The following is a 19,975-nucleotide window of genomic DNA, read 5'->3' on the forward strand; positions in this document are numbered from 1 at the left end:
AATGTTTTGCATATCTGATTCCATCATCTGTCAACTAAAATTACGTCGCTTAATCATGAATATACTTGTGTAAGCTTTTCTTAAGAGGATATCTCTAACGGATTTTATCTACGTGTGATCAACACAAATAAGCGTTTAGCCCATAAGCCTGGTTTCCTTTTTGCTGCTTAATTGTAGATTAAATAGAATGTGAGCAAATCAGAAAAGCCGACATCAAATCAAATAATTGTATGACAGTATATAGTGTTTTACTTTATAACTTTAAGACACGCAATACAGTTAGTATTCACTATTGTTCACAATTCATGATTACAATGAATAGAAATTGGAGTCGCGCCCGCGGGAATGTTTGACATACAGTACCTAATGTGCCACGCCCCCTTCGTGAATCATTGGACGGTGATAGCGCCTCCGTCAGCGACGATGACCTCATCTTGTGCCTCGAATAACCTATAGCAACTCACCGATGCGTTTGTAAAGAGGCATGAGATGCTAGTTATCTTTCAAGCGTCTGCAACGGATGTGAAGCCGCGCCCGTAGAAGGAATTGTGGGACAATAAATGACCGGCTGATGCTGAACAGCCAGAGAGATGGAAGATGGAAACTGTCGATTACACTTTATTGGGACTTACAACATTTATATTTGCAGCATGGATTTTTAACTGGTCTTTACATATCGTATCACTAATTTACGGGTGAGTACTTGACAATAATCTCTCCAGATTTGCGTATTACTTGAGAAACATGTATTAATATTGCCTTTTTGACATATATGTAACTTACTGGATTACACACATTTACTGTAATGTTACTGCCTGCGAACTGTAATGTAAAGTCTATATATATATATATTCATATAATGTTGGATGCAAAACTTTATATATTTATAAGCAATTGTAATGAATATACAGTCTACTGAATATCAATGCACATATGCGCTTATACTGACTATACCAACGCTAACTTGATGCGTGAAAACCTAACTGTTAGATAGACCTTTGAACTGGAATATTAGATGCTGTCCAATAAATCAAAGCTCATGTCAGTATAAGTAAGCTATTTTTTGTGTTTTTTTACGTCATCAGATTTTTTACTAAATTAATAATGATCTTATAATCAGTTGACACATCCACTAGCTAATATCCACACTGTTTATAATTTACTACAGAATTTTACTCTCTTCTTAATTACTAATTAACATTGCAGCTTTTTGCAGGTATTGGGTTGGTTTGTGCTGACTGAAATTGGCTGGGGGTTTTCATTTCTATTCTATATTAATGGTAATGCTATTTTTGAATGATCAACTGAAAACTTGAAATGTTGTTACTCAATTAAAATACTTTTGATAATGTTTGCACTGTCCAAGTCCAACTAATAAATGTGCTTGTCATAGAGTCTAGAATCGCTGTTCATAACGAACTTCATTAATTAGTGACACATGCTAGATGAAATATCTACTGGAACTTCCAGCTGCATGCATATAGGGAAAAAAATGCCTTCGTATCTTTAAATCAGGAGACAATTAATACCAGTATTCTTTTGTTAAAAAAATAGTTTTATTTTTTTCCAACCAGGGGGCAAAACTGTCATTTGTATTCCTTACATAATATCCGGACAAAGGACGCCTTACAGAACATAGCAACAAAAGGGAACCAACAATATATCTTTCCTTAGCCAAGCCCTTAAGCATTCAACACTGTACTTTTGAAGTTAGAATGCCTGAAGGCTTCATTGACATACAGAGGAAATGGCTATTTTTTAGAGGGTTGGAGGGCTATTGAAAGACAAAATTGTATTTGAATGTAGACTTAGAGCTAACAAATTGCAATATGAAAAAATAAAAAAAATAAAAGAAGTTATACTTTTTCAAAATAATTATTTGAAGTACAGAATTTCCTGTCCATAGATTCCAGTTCAAAGTTTTACTTTTATCTCATTCTCACAAGACTACAACTGAACATTTTTAAAAATATATTGAAAAATAAAATCAATAAAATAATTATTGAGATATTTGTTCTGGTGAGACTTAATCAATAAAGAGGAGAACAACTATTTTGACATGTTGTTTATTGATATCAGTGTATGATACATGGTTTTTGCTTCAAATTGCACTTAATTATAACATGTAATTCCAACTGTACCAGTGGTTGAATTTATGGCCAGTGAAAAAAGTCTAGTTTACTTCAATATGTGTTATATGTTTTGCTATTCATTCTGGGAGAATTTGTAGACATAAGCATTTCCAGAGATACAGCTGTCTGCAATCTACTGTGACATTTTTGTAGTGTATGGCTATATAGCTACCAGCCACATACGGAGGACAGGATTACACACTAGCAGTATCAACATTTGTTGTTCATTCTACACTGTTATCAGTATGTGTACTAGATAGAGATCTATAACAGGCACATAGTAAGCATTGAAATGTATCTTCATCCAAGGTCTACTAGCCACATCTATATTGCTGTTCAGTATACATGTAGGTACAAATGTACGCATTATATAACATTCAGAAATAGATGAAATACACATTACTGTACATTTATTATGTATACATATGTTTTACAAGAATACAGTACCATGTCTTAGAAGCATAACCTAAACAACAAAAATCGCTTTCTAATTTCTAAACAGATCCAGTTTTTGACAGCCAAGTTTTTAAACAAGCATTAATATGACAAGATCCCTGTTCAATCTAAATAAAATTAGACTTGTAATTCTACTCCTCTACGATACCATTTTGCATTATAGTGTATCGTAAAGTAGTGAAATTTCAAGTCTAGTTTTAATTAGATATGATACCTATACGATATAAGCTATCTAAAAAAGAAAAGACAATGAAACATTCCCTACTTACGTATATACCAACCCTAGGATTTTAGAGGATGAATCCAGAAACACAGCACTATTTTGTTTAGGTTGAATAATCTATATAAAAGTTTCGGTGTGATATTTACTTGGCATTAACTTAAATGGTTGTTGGAAAGGAGTGGTTTAGCTGTTGTCATTATAATATGACTGGGTGGAATGCCATTCTACTGTGTCTAGCCTATAAATGTCATTTCAGTGAGATTACACTTAAAAGTGGTCCATCAGTGTCCCATCATCCATTGACAATTTCTTCAAATGACCTTAGTTAGCTATTGCAAGTATCTGAAACCCCAAAGGTTTAATCTGCTTTTATTATATACACATTCAGTAACAATCCACAATTATACATGTATATATGCATGCAGAAATCAATTTGTTGGAATTAAATATTTTTGATTCTGTGTGCAGGAGATGGAAATTCAACAGGAAATTGACTCCTGCGGTCCCTTTGGAGGAGCTCCCCGGTGTCTCCATCATCAAGCCGCTGTTGGGAGTTGATCCACATCTATTTGAAAACTTAGAGTCCTATTTTAACATTAAATACCCTCAAGTAAGTACAAACACCTTGTTATGTAACAACTTCAATGTTTATTGAAAACACTTTGATCTAAAATACCAATTACAGTATTTGCCATAGTTAGTGCCTCCCAGGGTGCATAAAAAATTGGTTGAAGGGACACTTAAATGTTAAAATAACAAAACATGAGTTGTGGCACTTGCTATCAAGGCAATATAAGTGCCAGACACATTCTCGGGGAGATTCAAAAATTGTTTCTCTTTTTCTATTTCTAAAACAATGGAAAACAGTCGGATTATGAGACTAATGTCTGATATATATAAGGTCTATATAGAAATATATTTTCCTAACCATATAGGGCCAGAATGAAGGCTGTCTTCAGTGTCTTGGGTAAAGAGGTACTAAAATCATTCAAAAGGTTAAGGGGCTCTCATTATGGCAAATAAAGTATCTGAAAGAGTCCTTTCTGTATGCTTTAGGAACTTGTATACTCATGCTGGGTATTTTTTCAGGAAAGCAAAACATGAGATAGATCTACAGTATTTTTCTGTTGTAGTTATGGTTTGTTATGGTGGTTTGTCTTGCCTGATCACATGTATGTAGACAGTTGGTAGAATTTGTAACTACTTGAACTATTGACAGGTTCAGTACAGACTTTATTTCATACAGAGCTCTATTGATTCTGCATTTCAACAAATTACAATATAGAATTCAATACATATCATTTACCCTTTCCTGTACAGCTAATTACTAGCCTGTGCACAATAAAGGCTACACATGTTGGTTTGAATGGGGACACTATTCTGTGTAATGCACAATTAATTAGATTTATAGAATAAATTTAATAATGCGATGAAGAAAAACTGTTGGATGTTTTTTGTGTGGCTTTGCAAGTTGTCTACTTGACAGAATTCATCACATTAATGAAAGAATTAATGCTGTGTATATATAGTTGACAGTATAATAAAGAAGCTGACTTTTGATGGTAACAGATGGAGCAATGTGTGTGATGAAGCAATCATGTGAATTGAGTCAGGGTTAGGGGTTTCGGGGTTAGGGGTGTCGGTATCCTGTGTGTTTACGTACCTGCAGATACTTACTTCTGTAGTACAGCCAGGCAAATGTAGTCATGTCAATATTTCATTGTATGTGCATTAACATATAAGACTATTTGGTTAGTATGTCATGCATAATGTATTAGAATATAATGTTTACAAACAAACAACAATGAAAATGGAAGAGGAAGTGAGTTTGTATGTGGGCAGTGAGGCGGTGAGGGAGGGTGGTGGGTGAGTGTCAATACAGTTTATAGGGGTGAGCAATACAAATGAAAAGTGCAGCATATTGTGAAATAAGCTTCAAGCATTGAACATCATATATGTGTATTATGGTTTTGAAAAAGCAATGCAATTTGAACTTCAATATTTTGGTTTATTACTGTTTTCAAATCATTGTTCAAAGTAAGATTTTAGAATAGACTTCAGTTTTGTACAGAATAATAATTGTTATGATAAAACATCTCGTTCAGGCTTGTACTAGTTTAGTTTTACAATTGAAAGTGACAAATTGAAATGTACCTTTTAAGATATCCATTGGATTTCTTTCTCATCAGTAAATTGCAAAAGTTAATCACAGAATCCTCTAAAATATTAAAATATATCAATTTACAATTTTCATCTGTTGCAATATGAAAATATTGGTATCAGTATAATAGCTAAGTTTAACTCATTCACCCCTGAAGACACATTTAATTTGAACTCTTCCAATTCAGAGGTTGGAATAGTTCATTGTGAAATTTCAGGGGTGAATGACTTGACTCTTAATATTTTTTTGCTTGAAGGAATATTATGTTAGGTCTATCAAGTCAAGTGGAGAGAATATGCGTCGTTTCTTGTAACACTTTGGGACATGCAGATACTCAATTTCAAAATTTAATACTTGATATTTGAAAAAGTAGTTCACAGAAGTGGGTGTGAGAACAACCCCATTTCCTGTCTTTTGCCGAATCTACATACTTGCTGGCCCAGCCAATTCTTCACTCCTTTAAGTTCTTACACATTGATAAAATAGTGTAGTGGCAACACATTCCAAAGCTTACTACAAGATATACACCTGGGGCAAGTTTGTAGTGAAAACAAAGTGATATCATTGAAGATAGGCCAGATGATAGGGGCAGGGTTAAAAGGTGGATTCAGTCATCCTTGGCAAAGCTTAGTAGTAGCTAGGTACATGCAGAGTGAAATAGCATTACTGATTCTTAAGTATACAGTGAGTGGTACAGATGTCATGATCAGGGAAGGGCTAATCTCTAGGCTATTAGATATGTAAAATGGCCCTTACCACAGCATGACATGCTGTCTGGTACTGGTCAAGAATGTTACACTGACCTCAAGTGAGATTGGCAGGCCAACTCTAATTTCAGCTGATAAAGGAGTGCCAATATATTTGGCAGCACACAGTCTTGAATTTTTGCTGACCATCTGCCAATTCTTATTATAATAAGCTGGTCATCATGTAGGTAAAGCATCATCTGAACAAATGTTTATATTACCCTGGCAACCAAACGTAAGTTACTTATACTCTGTGTGTGTTTGGGGGAAGGTTCAACCTTCATCATTGAAGGAATACACCAAACGACGTTTGTTGGGATCCTACTGTACACTGGCATCTTTCACAAGATTCTGTCCAAAACCCATGTTAGCACATTGATAGTGAGTATTCGAGATGGGAATTGTTTCGATAAAATAACAAAGATTGGGGAGGGGTGCCATACTCAGGAAAACTACTACAAACAGTGTTATCTTGACCTCAAATACCATCACCTGGGCTTGGCCAACATTTTTTGGCAGGAAGTTGCCAAAAAAACCTGCTTGGTTGTAGCACTTTACTCTAGAAGAATGTTGTAATGATAAGATACAGCAGTATCAAGTGAGATTGTGTACTACATCCGCCTGATGGCATTTTCCATCAGCTGTGGCCCATTGAGACATGTAACCTGGTACACCTTGTGTTCCCTTTCCTTTGATATTCCCCACATCAGTTATGTTGCCTCAGCCTTGGACTAGTAGGGTTGGCTGTTGTGATGGAACAAAGTGGGTACCTGGTGTACATCACACCTCATTAGTCCAGGAATGGGATGATGATAGTATGCATGCTTGTTTAAATTTGCCAAAATTGTCTAATTATTGTTTTTGCAGGATGAAATAAAGGATCACGAACATGAGTTCTGGTTTTTGTATAGTGATAGAAACAGACGTGTTTCTGTTCCCCTCTCCCTCCTGTGTACCGCTAACACAAAGCATCCTGTATTGCTATCAACTTGATCAAGAGTGATAATTTATCACTGCCTCCTTTAATTTGCCAACCCTCAAATTGAGTTACCGATATATTTGTTTTATTTGTTACGACATATTTGATGAATGAAGTTAGCTTTTGGGTGTGTATATTGAGAAGTGCAATATTTCCGAAGAATAGTATAGAATGTCGACCAGTCAACATTGATGTTGGAACCTATTCATGCATTGTTTTCGTAGATGTTTAGCTGTTTGTTCTAGATGACGAGAAGACAACTAGTCACCAGCATCATTATTCTGTAGCAAAGAAACGTTATATAAATACCTTTGATGAATAATAGACCAACAAAAATCTTCTTCAGATACTTTTTTGTGGAACAAAAGCAATTCACATATATCATTGGAAACGAAACAGATAAGAAGGTTAAGTGGGTTTGTATCTTGCATTACCATTCATTATCACGGTACCATGATCGTTTAAGACTGCACTTGACGACCTACTTGAAGGAACACGTCTGATTTTTTCTAACGTAACCCTCATGATGAGTGCTGGCTGTATAAAGTATGCAAGAGACGTACAGATAAACAACACTGTAAAATCTTGGCATTTGAGCACTTTTGTTCTGGATGATGATGGTCTGTAGTGAGATCCAAGCACACCTATATATATTCCAGCAGATTTTTGTACTTGAATGTTTGTTAAATGTGTAAATCCTAGCAGATGTGCCAGGAAAGAGTTATTGCAGGAACACAGATCTGAACTTGACTGGGAGGTAAATGTCAAACATATCCAGTATAATATTCGGTAAAAGTGATGAACCCCCAATGGTATCCGTGTAGAATTATTACAGCATTTGTGCTCCGACAAACTGCCTAATAATATCAGAACAGAAGTTGCATCTGTAATAATATCCCCCGAGTATTTGGTATAAATTGATTTTTTATATACATCCCGGCTTGCCATCGATGGATCTCCATAAGTAGGGTTTTGCCACATCATTTTGTGCCGTATTCAAAGGCTGGCTGCAGACATTGAGCTGAGCAGGGCTGTAGACCCATCATTAGGTGCCGCCCTTACAGTATAACTAGGAGAGTTTTATCATACATAATGATAGTATGTGTGCAGTGAGGTAGAGTTATTGGTGCGAGCTAATACAACTTGCTTCATACAAATATACAAAAATATACATCTACATACACTAGAATCTGTCCCGGTTGGTACAGCAATATCCTAATGGACAGTAATACCAGCCCTTGTAGGTGCTCAGCACCACAAATTACTACTTACTTTAGAAAATTGGTCAGAACTGTTGCATGGCAATCTCCCTTAAGTTAAACATTATTACCTTATCAGCAATTTGTTGCAAAAATGTTTGGCTGGTAAACCCATCAATTCTGAAAAATTGCTGCACATGTTTTATTCCAATACTTTATCTCCATCGCAAAATGTGTGCATAGTAGCGCATCAGATTTAGGTAAAGAAGATTTTGACAATTTTTTGAAAGGTTCTTGTTGGTAAATAATTCTTTGCATATATACATGTAGGTATTCATCGTTATTGGAAAACGTTGCCATATATGAAACCTAATATACATAATCATTTCCGAAGACCACATGTAACAATGTTTGGATAAATTATAAAAAGGCAGGATTATGAAATTTCTAAATATTCATAAAAGTTGAGAGCTAATTAATAAATGCAACATGTTTGGAGAAAGGGGCAGGATTAATGAAATTTCTGAATATTCATGAAATCGAGAGCCACATTTAGCATGTTTAAAAAATTTGAATAACGAGGCAGAATTATGAAATTTCTAAATGTTCATGCTCATGAAATCAAGAGCAACATGCAACATGTTTTGATAAAGAGACAGGATTGTGAAATTTCTGAATGTTTATGAAATAATTACTGTTACCAGCACAATTGAGCCATTCGGGAAGTCATCTTGCATAGCAAGGTTGTAGCGGTGGCAATCGCTCTCACTATTTAATTTTTCAAATCATAGAAAACAGCTGTTTGTGATAAAGAGGTAGGACTGTGAATTTTTTAAATGTTCATGAAATCACAGCCACACAACATGTTTTGATAAAGAGACAGGATTAGAGACAGGATTGTGAAAATTATAATGTTCACGAAATCATAACTGTTACTTCAACACATTTGAGCCATTTTGGAAGTCTTTTTGCATAGCAAGGTTGTAGCAGTGGCTATCTCTCTCACTATTTTTTCAAATCATACAGCAACTAGTCTTAATATCACTAAAATATGGCATTTTACATAATTGGACTCATTACTGGCAGTTATGCTTCATCTTCTCCTTGGAGAATGATGATAGCTAGAAGGCCACCGGGTAATGTTCTGATCAATTCTCTGGAACAATTTCAGTAAATTTTAGAATGCCTGAAGAAATTCCTGGTGTAGACAAGATTGTAACAGCCTTAACAGCTGTTTGTGATTTTCTATGTTTAACATCAGTGAAAGCTTCCAATTTGTGGATAAAATCGGATGGTTTAGAGTGTACACTTGTACTTCGTGTTGAATGAGGAACTTTGAAGTACCAGGTGTTAAAAGGCTGTGTATGTAGGAGGGGATGCACACTGTCTGGGCAGGAGGTAGCCAGCATCACTATGAATTCGGCTACAGCAGGACCAATGTGCATCCCATAATCTCACCATCTTACTTTTGTTAATTCATTTTAGTTGGAGGATACATATCCTATCATTCTGTGGAATTTCTCCTTCACAAGACCTTCAGTGAAATAAAATAAAAAGTTAAAGGACCAAAGTCACCTGTAACACAAATTATATATACCTGTTGTCCCGCTTCACTGGTTTGTTCTGTTTTACTGCTATCACATATATCTCATTTTTCGTTCCTTTGGGAAATGTGTGACTTTTCTTACCTACGTACATGTGTTATATTTGGTACGTTTATGCATAGAAGCATTATCAGGACATCCATGGGTTTTAACAGGAAAAACAATTTGCTCGAATAGATTAACAATCTGCATGGGCGGGTTAAAATTAATGATTGTTTATCTGTCAGGGTAGATCGTTAATTTTCCATTCAGGTTAGTTAATCTGTCTTGGCAGGTTTTTTGTTTTTGACCCTGTCTCAAATATGCTTCCATATATATCATACATATATAGCTAATGTATTGTTATTATTTATGGTATATGTTATATAAGGTATATATCAGCAGACAGGTTATGATCACCCAATAGTCAAAACCCATGACTGCCATATCACCAGTCGGCACAAACATTTAGTCAAACAAATCGTTTTTTTCATAGTATTGTGCTTTATTTGTTTGGGGAAATTGCATGACTCATGTCTTGTCAGATTATCTGCCCCATATATTTATATTTACTAGATATCTGTAATGTCAAAATGACACACCTGTCACATTTGATCAAACTACCCAGCTGGTATTCATAATACCAACATATAACTATAGCTACATCCTCTATAATTCCTATACATGTGACAGGTTTCATCATACAACGATAGAATTTAATAGTTTGGGTGGGAACTTTATTTTTTGATCAGTTGGGGAATATAACCTTTTATATGTATATACTGACATCTAAAGTACTAGATCCTGGCAGTCCGTGTTATTGTAACATCGATACAGACTCTAACCATGTTATACATGTACCCTTAACACATAGCTTGAAGATCTGTATAATCAAATAGTCAGTTGTTACAGATGTCATTTTTGCTATATATATGTTTTACTCAAGCGTATATGATACTTGCTGGTGTGTGGTCAATATGTGGATGATGTATGACCTGTGTATGGTTGTTGTATGTGGTTGTTGTATGGTTGTGTATGGCTGTTGTATGGTTGTGTGGCTGATGTATGGCTGAGTGTGGCTGTTGTTTTGTTTTGTATGGCTGTTGTATGGTTATGTGTGGCTGTTGTATGGTTGTGTGTGGCTGTTGTATGGTTGTATATGTATGTGGTTGTTGTATGGTTGTGTATGGCTGTTGTATGGTTGTGTGGCTGTTGTATGGTTGTGTGTGGCTGTTGTATGGTTGAGTGTGGTTGTTGTATGGTTGTGTGGTTGTTGTATAGTTGTGTGTGGCTGTTGTTTGGTTGTGTGTGGCTGTTGTATGGTTGTGTGTGGTTGTTGTATGGTTGAGTGTGGCTGTTGTATGGTTGTGTGTGGCTGTTGTATGGTTGAGTGTGGCTGTTGTATGGTTGTGTTTGGCTGTTGTTTCATTGTTTGTGGCTGTTGTATGGTTGAGTGTGGCTGTTGTTTGGTTGTGTGTGGCTGTTGTATGGTTGTGTGTGGCTGTTGTGTGGTTGTTAAATGGTTGGGTGTGTTGTTGTTTTTTGTGGCAACTGATGTGTTGCTGGTGTACATGTGCTATGTGGCTGATGTTCGACTTAAGCTTGTGTATGGTTGTGTGTGGCAACTGATGTGTGGCTGATGTACATGTGATATGTGGCTGATGTACATGTGATATGTGGCTGATGTACACGTGATGTGTGGCTGATGTACACCTGATATGTGGCTGATGTACACCTGATATGTGGCTGATGTATACATGATATGTGGCTGATGTATGCCTGATATGTGGCTGATGTATACATGATATGTGGCTGATGTACACATGATATGTGGCTGATGTACACCTGATATGTGGCTGATGTACACCTGATATGTGGCTGATATATATCACTTTATCTCTGGCTGCAACTTTATACTGGGGACTGGGACAGAGGTTGGGGACTTGTTGGTCTTTGTGTGTCAGTAACTGAGAGGAAACATGATGCTCTGTCAGTCACTAGTGGGAAATACATGATTTGTCTGTACTAATTATCATTGATCACAGGGACAGATGTTGTGATGTGCTGCTGCTAATGCTTTTAGTTTGGGAGATATCTCACTGACAGTAAGCCTAATCAATGTGCCCAGGGGACACATGCTATCACACTGCATCACCCCCATCCTCTCAGCCCTCCTCAACCTTATTTCTGGGCGTTACATTGGGGAAAACACCAGGTTAATCTATGATATAATGCAATTTACAGAGGAAAATAATATACCGGGGATGTTACTCATGATAGATTTTGAAAAAGCTTTTGATTCTGTATCCTGGAAATTTATTGATGAAGTATTGGATTTCTTTAATTTTGGACATAGTATCAAAAAATGGGTAAAAACTTTTCAAAATTTCTAATTCGGCAATTAATCAGGGGGGGAATCTGTCAAAATTCTTTGATATAAAAAGGGGTTGCCGACAAGGTGATCCGATATCACCTTATATTTTTATCCTCTGTTCGGAAATTTTGGCAATCAAATTAAGAAATAACAAGAATATCAAAGGCTTAAAAGTACTCGAAGCTGAACAACCTATTTTACTTTCACAATATGCAGACGACACATCTTTAATTCTGGACGGATCAGAAATATCACTTAGAGAATCTATAAAAGAATTAAAATACTTTGAAAAAATATCCGGATTAAAAATGAATTTGGGAAAAACCGAAGTAGTTTGGATAGGGAGTAAAAAATATAGTGATGAGGTTATGGCTAATGAATGGAATTTACAGTGGGGACATACAAGGTTTACACTTCTGGGTATTGATTTTCATGTTGATCTACATCGTATTCCAAAAATAAATTTTGATAAAAAACTAGTAAAACTTAAAGCTTTGATGAAGACTTGGAGTAGGAGAATACTTACACCAATAGGGAGAATAAATATAATAAAGTCTATCCTAATTTCTCAATTTAATCACTTATTTATCGCTTTACCAAATCCTGATAATACATTTGTCAAAAAGATAAATACAGAAATATATAATTTCCTCTGGAATAGTAAGATTGATAAAATTAAAAGAGATGTAATTATTAAAAACTTTTCTGATGGTGGTCTCAAAATGATTCATATTAAATCATTTATAGACTCATTAAAACTAACTTGGATTAGAAGATTACTCTCAACAACAGGAACATGGCAAATTATTTTTAATTCAAATATTGATAAAAACCTTCTTGTAAACTGTGGACCAGACTATATTTCCTTTTGTCATAATAACTGTAAAAATCTTTTCTGGAAAGATGTCTTTCTTGCATGGAAAAATCTTACTATTCTTGAGGAAAAATATACAGATTCAAAACAGATCTCCGACATGCCTATATGGTTAAACGAAAAAATCAAAATAGATAATAATAGTGTTTTTTATAAGGATTGGTATAGGAAGGGAGTTGTAGTAGTTAATGACTTAAAAAAGGATAACAACAACTTCTTCAGTTTTTTTGAATTAAGAGAAAAATATGGTGTTAGAGCAAATTTCTTACAATATCACGGAATTGTTACAGCTATAAGGGAGCTTTGCAGTCGGTGTAACTTGACCCATCCAAAAATAGACTATCCTTTTATTCCAAGAAAATTACAAATATTTGCTAAAAAACAGAAAGGTACAAAAGATTTTTATAATGTGCTTAGTAAAAATGATATAATTGCAAGTGGAACAAAAAAATGGAATGAACAATTTGAATTTGATGAAGGTGATTGGAAAATGATTTTTAAACTCCCTTTTTCTGTAACAAAAAATACAAAATTGCAATGGTTTCAATTTAGGGTTAATCACCATATTCTAACAACAAATTCGTATTTATTTAAAGTTGGGTTAGTAGACAGCCCTTATTGTAACATTTGTAAAACAGAAATTGAAACGATAGAGCATACGCTATGGAACTGTGAAAAAGTTCAAATTTTACTTGTTAACTTAGAAAATTTGTTGAATTCACTGTTCATTCCATTTGAATTTAATAAGAAATCTTTTCTTTTTGGTACATATCGTCAGAATGGAATAAACAGAAAAGTGGATAATATGATCATCTTTACAATAAAACAATATATCTACAAAGCAAGGTGCCTCAGGAACGAACTCTGCATTATTGCCCTGAAAAATACACTAAAAGATACATATACAACTCAAAAATACATTGCTAGAAGTAAGGGAGAAAGCTACTTAGACCAGTTTCAAAGAGAATGGGCCAAATGGCAAAACTTTTTTTGAAACACCCAAACTTGAAATTACGACTGATTTACCATAAGTAACTTATCAATTTATAAATATATTTGTTGTATTGAGTAAATGTAAATATTGATTACGCTCACACTGACAGCTAGCTTAGAAATTCAAAATGTAATACAAATTTTCAACAATCCTACCTTTCCTTTTTGATAATTGTATGGATGTTTGTATGATAATGAATGAGTGTGTGTATGTCTTTATATATGTTTGTGTTATGTCATGTTATGTATATATATTGTAACTGTATTGTATACTAATGTAAAAATTTGAAAAAATTAAAAAAAAAACAAAAAAAAACATGATGATCTGTCAGTCACTAGTGGGAAATACATGATTTGTCTGTACAAATTATCATTGATCACAGGGACAGATGTTGTGATGTGCTGCTGCTAATGCTTTTAGTTTGGGAGATATCTCACTGACAGTAAGCCTAATCAATGTGCCCAGGGGACACCTACTATCACACTGCATCACCCCCATCCTCTCAGCCCTCCTCAACCCTCCTTTCATGACATTAACAAGCATCGCCTACTCCTGTACAATATACCCCCTCCCTCCCCTCCCTCGACAGCCGTTTCTCACACCATCACAGGCAGCAAAGCATCGGAATGATTGCAGTTATAGTATTCGGTCCATTAGTAGTATACATCAACTTAAAAATGTTTTAGGCATATATTGTGACATTGAATATCTGTAGCTGGTGGATATTTTAATTGTCTAAGTGTGTATTTATGTAGCTGGAGATGCTGGCTGTATTCCTGACATTCTGTACGAAGAGACCACTTGACCATGTCCTTATAAACAATTCTATTAGAAGCCTCTGGCAAATTAAGTTTCATTGACACGCCTAGACTCTTCCACCCCCACTATTAACCGGTCACCAGTGACGCGGTCACCAGTGTGGCGTGGGTGAGATGTGTAATGTCTTGTGACACTGACAATACACATGTGTAATAGTCACATGAACATTCTTCATTACATTTGCTTCCTTTTACCTAAAATACGTGTGTAGATGTGTTTGTAAAAGCACGATTTGTCATTCATTGAAGTCTGTCTAGAACGAACACTGCATACTTGCCAACCCTCCCTATTTAGGAGGGAGACTCCCAATGTTGGGCCCTAAAATTTAACATCTCATCCAGGGAATTTGCTAAACTATTTCTATGTTCTATGATCTGTTGATTTCATCTGTAAGAACAATTCAAAATATGTCATTTAAAAGGGTGATTTTATCACTAGGGGGTATATACACACATTTTATTTATGTTTTAATTTGAGAATGCAAAGTCTCCCCCATGGAAATTTCAAAAAGTTGGCAAGTATGACACTTACAATAAATCGGAAGATACAGCAGAACCTAATAGAATGTCTGGTTTATACTGGTGTTCAGATTATACAAATGTACAATCATAGAAATGTAAGCAATAGACCTAGATTAAGGGCTGGTTTATACAGGTGTTTAGATTAAACAGGGTTACAAATGACTGTAAACAGTAGACCTAGATCTTTGGCTGGTTTATACATGTGTTTAAATTAAACAGAGTTACAAATGAATGTAAGCAATAGACCTAGATTAAGGGCTGGTTTATACAGGCATTTAGATTAAACAGGTTTACAAATGACTGTAAACAATAGACCTAGATCTTTGGCTGGTTTATACAGGTGTTTAGATTATACAGGATTACAAATGACTGTAAAAAGTAGACCTAGATCTTTGGCTGGTTTATACAGGGGTCTAGATTATACAGGGTAATAAATGACTGTAAACAGTAAACCTAGATCTATGGCTGGGTTATACAGGGATTTAGATTATACAGGGTAATAAATGACTGTAAACAGAAGACCTAGATCTATGGCTGGGTTATACAGGTATTTAGACTATACAGGGTTACAAATGGCTGTAAACAGTAGACCTAGGTCTATGGCTGGTTTATACATGTGTTTAAATTAAACAGAGTTACAAATGAATGTAAGCAATAGACTTAGATTAAGGGCTGGTTTATACAGGAATTTAGATTATACAGGGTAATAAATGACTGTAAACAAAAGACCTAGATCTTTGGCTGGTTTATACATGTGTTTAAATTAAACAGAGTTACAAATGAATGTAAGCAATAGATATAGGTTAAGGGCTGGTTTATACAGGAATTTAGATTATACAGGGTTACAAATGACTGTTAACAATAGACCTAGATCTAGGGCTGGTTTATACAGGTGTCTAGATTATACAGGGTAATAAATGACTGTAAACAGTAGACCTAGATCTATGGCTGGTTTATACAGGAATTTAGATTATACAGGGTTACAAATGACTGTTAACAATAGACCTAGATCTATGGCTGGTTTATACAGGGGTTTAGATTATACAGGGTTACAAATGACTGTAAACAATAGACCTAGATCTTTGGCTGGTTTATACAGGTGTTTAGATTATACAGGGTTACAAATGACTGTAAACAGTAGACCTAGATCTATGGCTGGTTTTTACAGGTGTCTTGATTATACAGGGTTACAAATGACTGTAAACAATAGACCTAGATCTATGGCTGGTTTATACAGGTGTTTAGATTATACAGGGTAACAAATGACTGTTAACAGTAGACCTAGATCTACGACTGGTTTATACAGGTGTCGACAGGACTCCAGATTATACATATCTACAGGAAGTATATACAGTAGGACCTATTACATTATAGATAACTTGACAACTACATGCACTGTACATAATTCTACAACTTAACAGATTAAAAATGTCTGCAATTTTGTGCTAACATTTATGCAATGCACATAATTCTACATCTTTTATATTCTGTGGAAATGTCTGCCACTTTCATGCTCTGTTGATTAATCTTTTACAATCATAATGAGTAAGATCATATATATTTATTTATAATTTATAACCTCACATGTTATGTACAGTAGTACATACCTAAATATATAGCCCCTATACCTGTGTTATGTACCTGACACATACATAGGAATGTCTGACATAGGTTCTGTCAAACTGTACTGGTCATCACTGAGCAGTGGTCAGTTTTATGGGTTAATAGATATATTGACAAGGTAGGAATGATTTTGTGGGTTAATTTGAAGCTAGCCTACAGGTATGTGATATAACAGGTGTTATTTTGGTGACCAGACACACCTGGGAATGTGTTGTTACCTTGACCCCTGACAAAGATTGATGACCTCTGACTCCATTCCTGTCACATAGAGGGCACACACCTGACAAATATGTGTGGTTATGCTGTATTGCTGATCATTAAAGGTCAAAGGCTGTTCGAAGATTTCCAAAACACTCACACAATGAAATTCAAAGAATTTTATATATAATCTTTCATAAAAGCCTTATCTCATCAATTCTTTAATGACTCATTTCATTTTCTAAAATATTCATAGTCATTTTTCCCTTGAGGATATATGACTGAAACATACCCAATCATTATGTTGACTGATCATGAAGTGAAGAATCATCCTACATAACACAGTTTTACATTTCTTTTAAAGGGTATATTCTGTATAAATTTATGTATGCATACTGTTAGTATTATCCTTTCAAATTCATAGTGACCATGGTCTCTTATTGCATTTATGATGTTATCATTTGACATTCATGAAATTGTCCTCATCTGTTCACTAGGCTCATAATGTTTTCCTATTTGCAGTCATGATGATGAAAACCTTTCGTGCTCATACTGTTTTGTGTTCATACTGTTTTCCTATTTCATTCATGATGATAAAAAACCTCTTGTGTTCATACTGTGTTCCTATGTGCAGTCACTTTGTGTTCAGACTGTGTTCCTAGGTGAAGTCTATTTGTGTTCAGACTGTATTCCTATTTGCAGTCACTTTGTGTTCAGACTGTTTTCCTTTGTGCAGTCACTTTGTGTTCAGACTGTTTTCCTTTGTGCAGTCACTTTGTGTTCAGACTGTTTTCCTTTGTGCAGTCACTTTGTGTTCAGACTGTTTTCCTATCTGCAGTCACTTTGTGTTCAGACTGTGTTCCTATGTGAAGTCACGTTGTGTTCAGACTGTATTCCTATTTGCAGTCACTTTGTGTTCAGACTGTTTTCCTTTGTGCAGTCACTTTGTGTTCAGACTGTTTTCCTATCTGCAGTCACTTTGTGTTCAGACTGTGTTCCTAGGTGAAGTCTATTTGTGTTCAGACTGTATTCCTATTTGCAGTCACTTTGTGTTCAGACTGTTTTCCTATGTGCAGTCACTTTGTGTTTAGACTGTTTTCCTATGTGCAGTCACTTTGTGTTTAGACTGTTTTCCTATGTGCAGTCACTTTGTGTTTAGACTGTTTTCCTATGTGCAGTCACTTTGTGTTCATACTGTTTTCCTATGTGCAGTCACTTTGTGTTCAGACTGTGTTTCTATGTGCAGTCACTTTGTGTTAAGACTGTTTTCCTATGTGCAGTCACTTTGTGTTCAGACTGTTTTCCTATTTGCTGTCACTTTGTGTTCAGACTGTTTTCCTATGTGCAGTCACTTTGTGTTCAAACTGTTTTCCTATGTGCAGTCAATTTGTGTTCAAACTGTTTTCCTATGTGCATGCAGTCACTTAAAATATTTTGTTCAGACTTTTCCTATTTTTATTCCTGATAATATCCTTGTGCGTTCCTTATGCTACCTTATTCCTTTGATATTCAGAGTCTTCCTGTTTGTACTGGTATACGTATACCTTGTGAAGTTATCACTGGTCGTGTAGAGGGTAAGAGGAGTAGAGGTTGCTGTGGTACTCTCTTTGTTGTGGTTTCTACGGGAAATACTGCATTTAAATTACTTCCTTGATGTCATTCATGCTAATATCCTGTATGTGACAGAACATGTGTATTAGAGAATGTTGGACAGTTTTTGCTTTACTTTAAAATAAATAGGTCCTGGTATCTTGTGAGTATCTTGTGATCTTTAAAACTGTGTACTATAACTTCCTTGAAGAGTGTGGTTATGTTTAAGTCAAGGTTTTGCATGTATGGCCGTGAACTGAAAGAGGAAGTGGTGTTTCTTGGACAAATTTTACTTATTATGAAAAAAAATCAATTAAAATTACAGTAGCATTTCTTAACCAAACATAAAATCAAAAAAATATGTATGGAACGTACAAGAATATCTGAAATTATATTATAAATGAAATATAAGTCTGATGTAATACAGGATAATATTTAGATAAAAATTTGAATCTGTTGAGTGGGTGGGGGGATAATAAAATGCACAACTTCAGTGAGAGCCAAAAACCCACTCATAAGGCAAGGCAGGAAGAGAAATTAGAGAGGAGAGGGAAGAGTATTGGTTTTAGTGATGGAGGCTGGATAACAGTAAATTGCTCATTGATGCAGACAAATGGAGTGCACAGTTGTGGAAGAGGATTAATTATACAAAGGCGTTTAATATATATTATACCAGCAAATCAATTGCAAGGTTATCCAAAGTCAATATCACATCAGTTGGGCCAGCTTCTTGTTGCCTCACAGCATGTGCGTTGTTTCGGCGATTACTGAAGCTCTAGAACTGGTATTGTTCTTCACCTATGTGTGATTACAGAGATTTCAGAGATTTTTATTATCACTCAGGCACACTATTGTGCGCAACAAGAGGTCATCATAAAGTACAATATAACAATGATATGGTTGACCGTAAAGCAATCATCTTACTATGCTAGCGTACAATAATATAGTGGAAACTATTACACTCCTCATACAATGATAAACACAATATTACACTGTACTATCATACCTTATTATAATAGACAGTATAATGCACTGATCATACAATGACACTCATCATACACTGTGATATACATTATTACACTCATTTTACAATACTATTACGATGGTATAATACATAGCATTACATTCACACATACCGTGCGTTCACACTATGGTATAGCAGGCACTGTTGCATCCATCTTACAGTACAATCCTACAATAATATTATTACAGTATTACACATATATTACTCGCACTCCATGATACATATATTATAGATAGTATACCACACCATACAGTGCAATCATACCATGGCATAATAGTGACTATACTACTCATCATACCATATAATATTACAAAGGTATAATAGACAGTGTTACAATCCCATCATACAATACTGTAATAGACAGATAACAAACAAACCATGATAAGCAAGCTGTAACCACACTCATTATGCAATACAATTATGTTAGGTTTAGCAAATGATCAGTAATATCTATATGTATACAAAAGTTTACAGTTTGA

The 19,975-nt window shown here is 35.1% G+C and overlaps 1 protein-coding gene across 1 annotated transcript in view; it reads left to right on the forward strand.

Moving 5' to 3' along the window:
• Nucleotides 1-470: 470 nt before the first annotated feature.
• Nucleotides 471-19,975, forward strand: part of LOC110443688 (ceramide glucosyltransferase-like) — a 45,894-nt gene continuing 26,389 nt past the window's right edge. Inside the window, exons 1-2 of the mRNA XM_021488063.1 lie at nucleotides 471-695; nucleotides 3,280-3,421. Of these exons, the coding sequence (XP_021343738.1) occupies nucleotides 598-695; nucleotides 3,280-3,421 (240 nt within the window). The 5' untranslated portion in view covers nucleotides 471-597. The remainder of the gene's footprint in view (nucleotides 696-3,279; nucleotides 3,422-19,975) is intronic.

The sequence above is a fragment of the Mizuhopecten yessoensis genome, unplaced genomic scaffold, assembly GCF_002113885.1.
Source record: "Mizuhopecten yessoensis strain PY_sf001 unplaced genomic scaffold, ASM211388v2 scaffold716357, whole genome shotgun sequence".
NCBI classification, from domain to species: domain Eukaryota; kingdom Metazoa; phylum Mollusca; class Bivalvia; order Pectinida; family Pectinidae; genus Mizuhopecten; species Mizuhopecten yessoensis.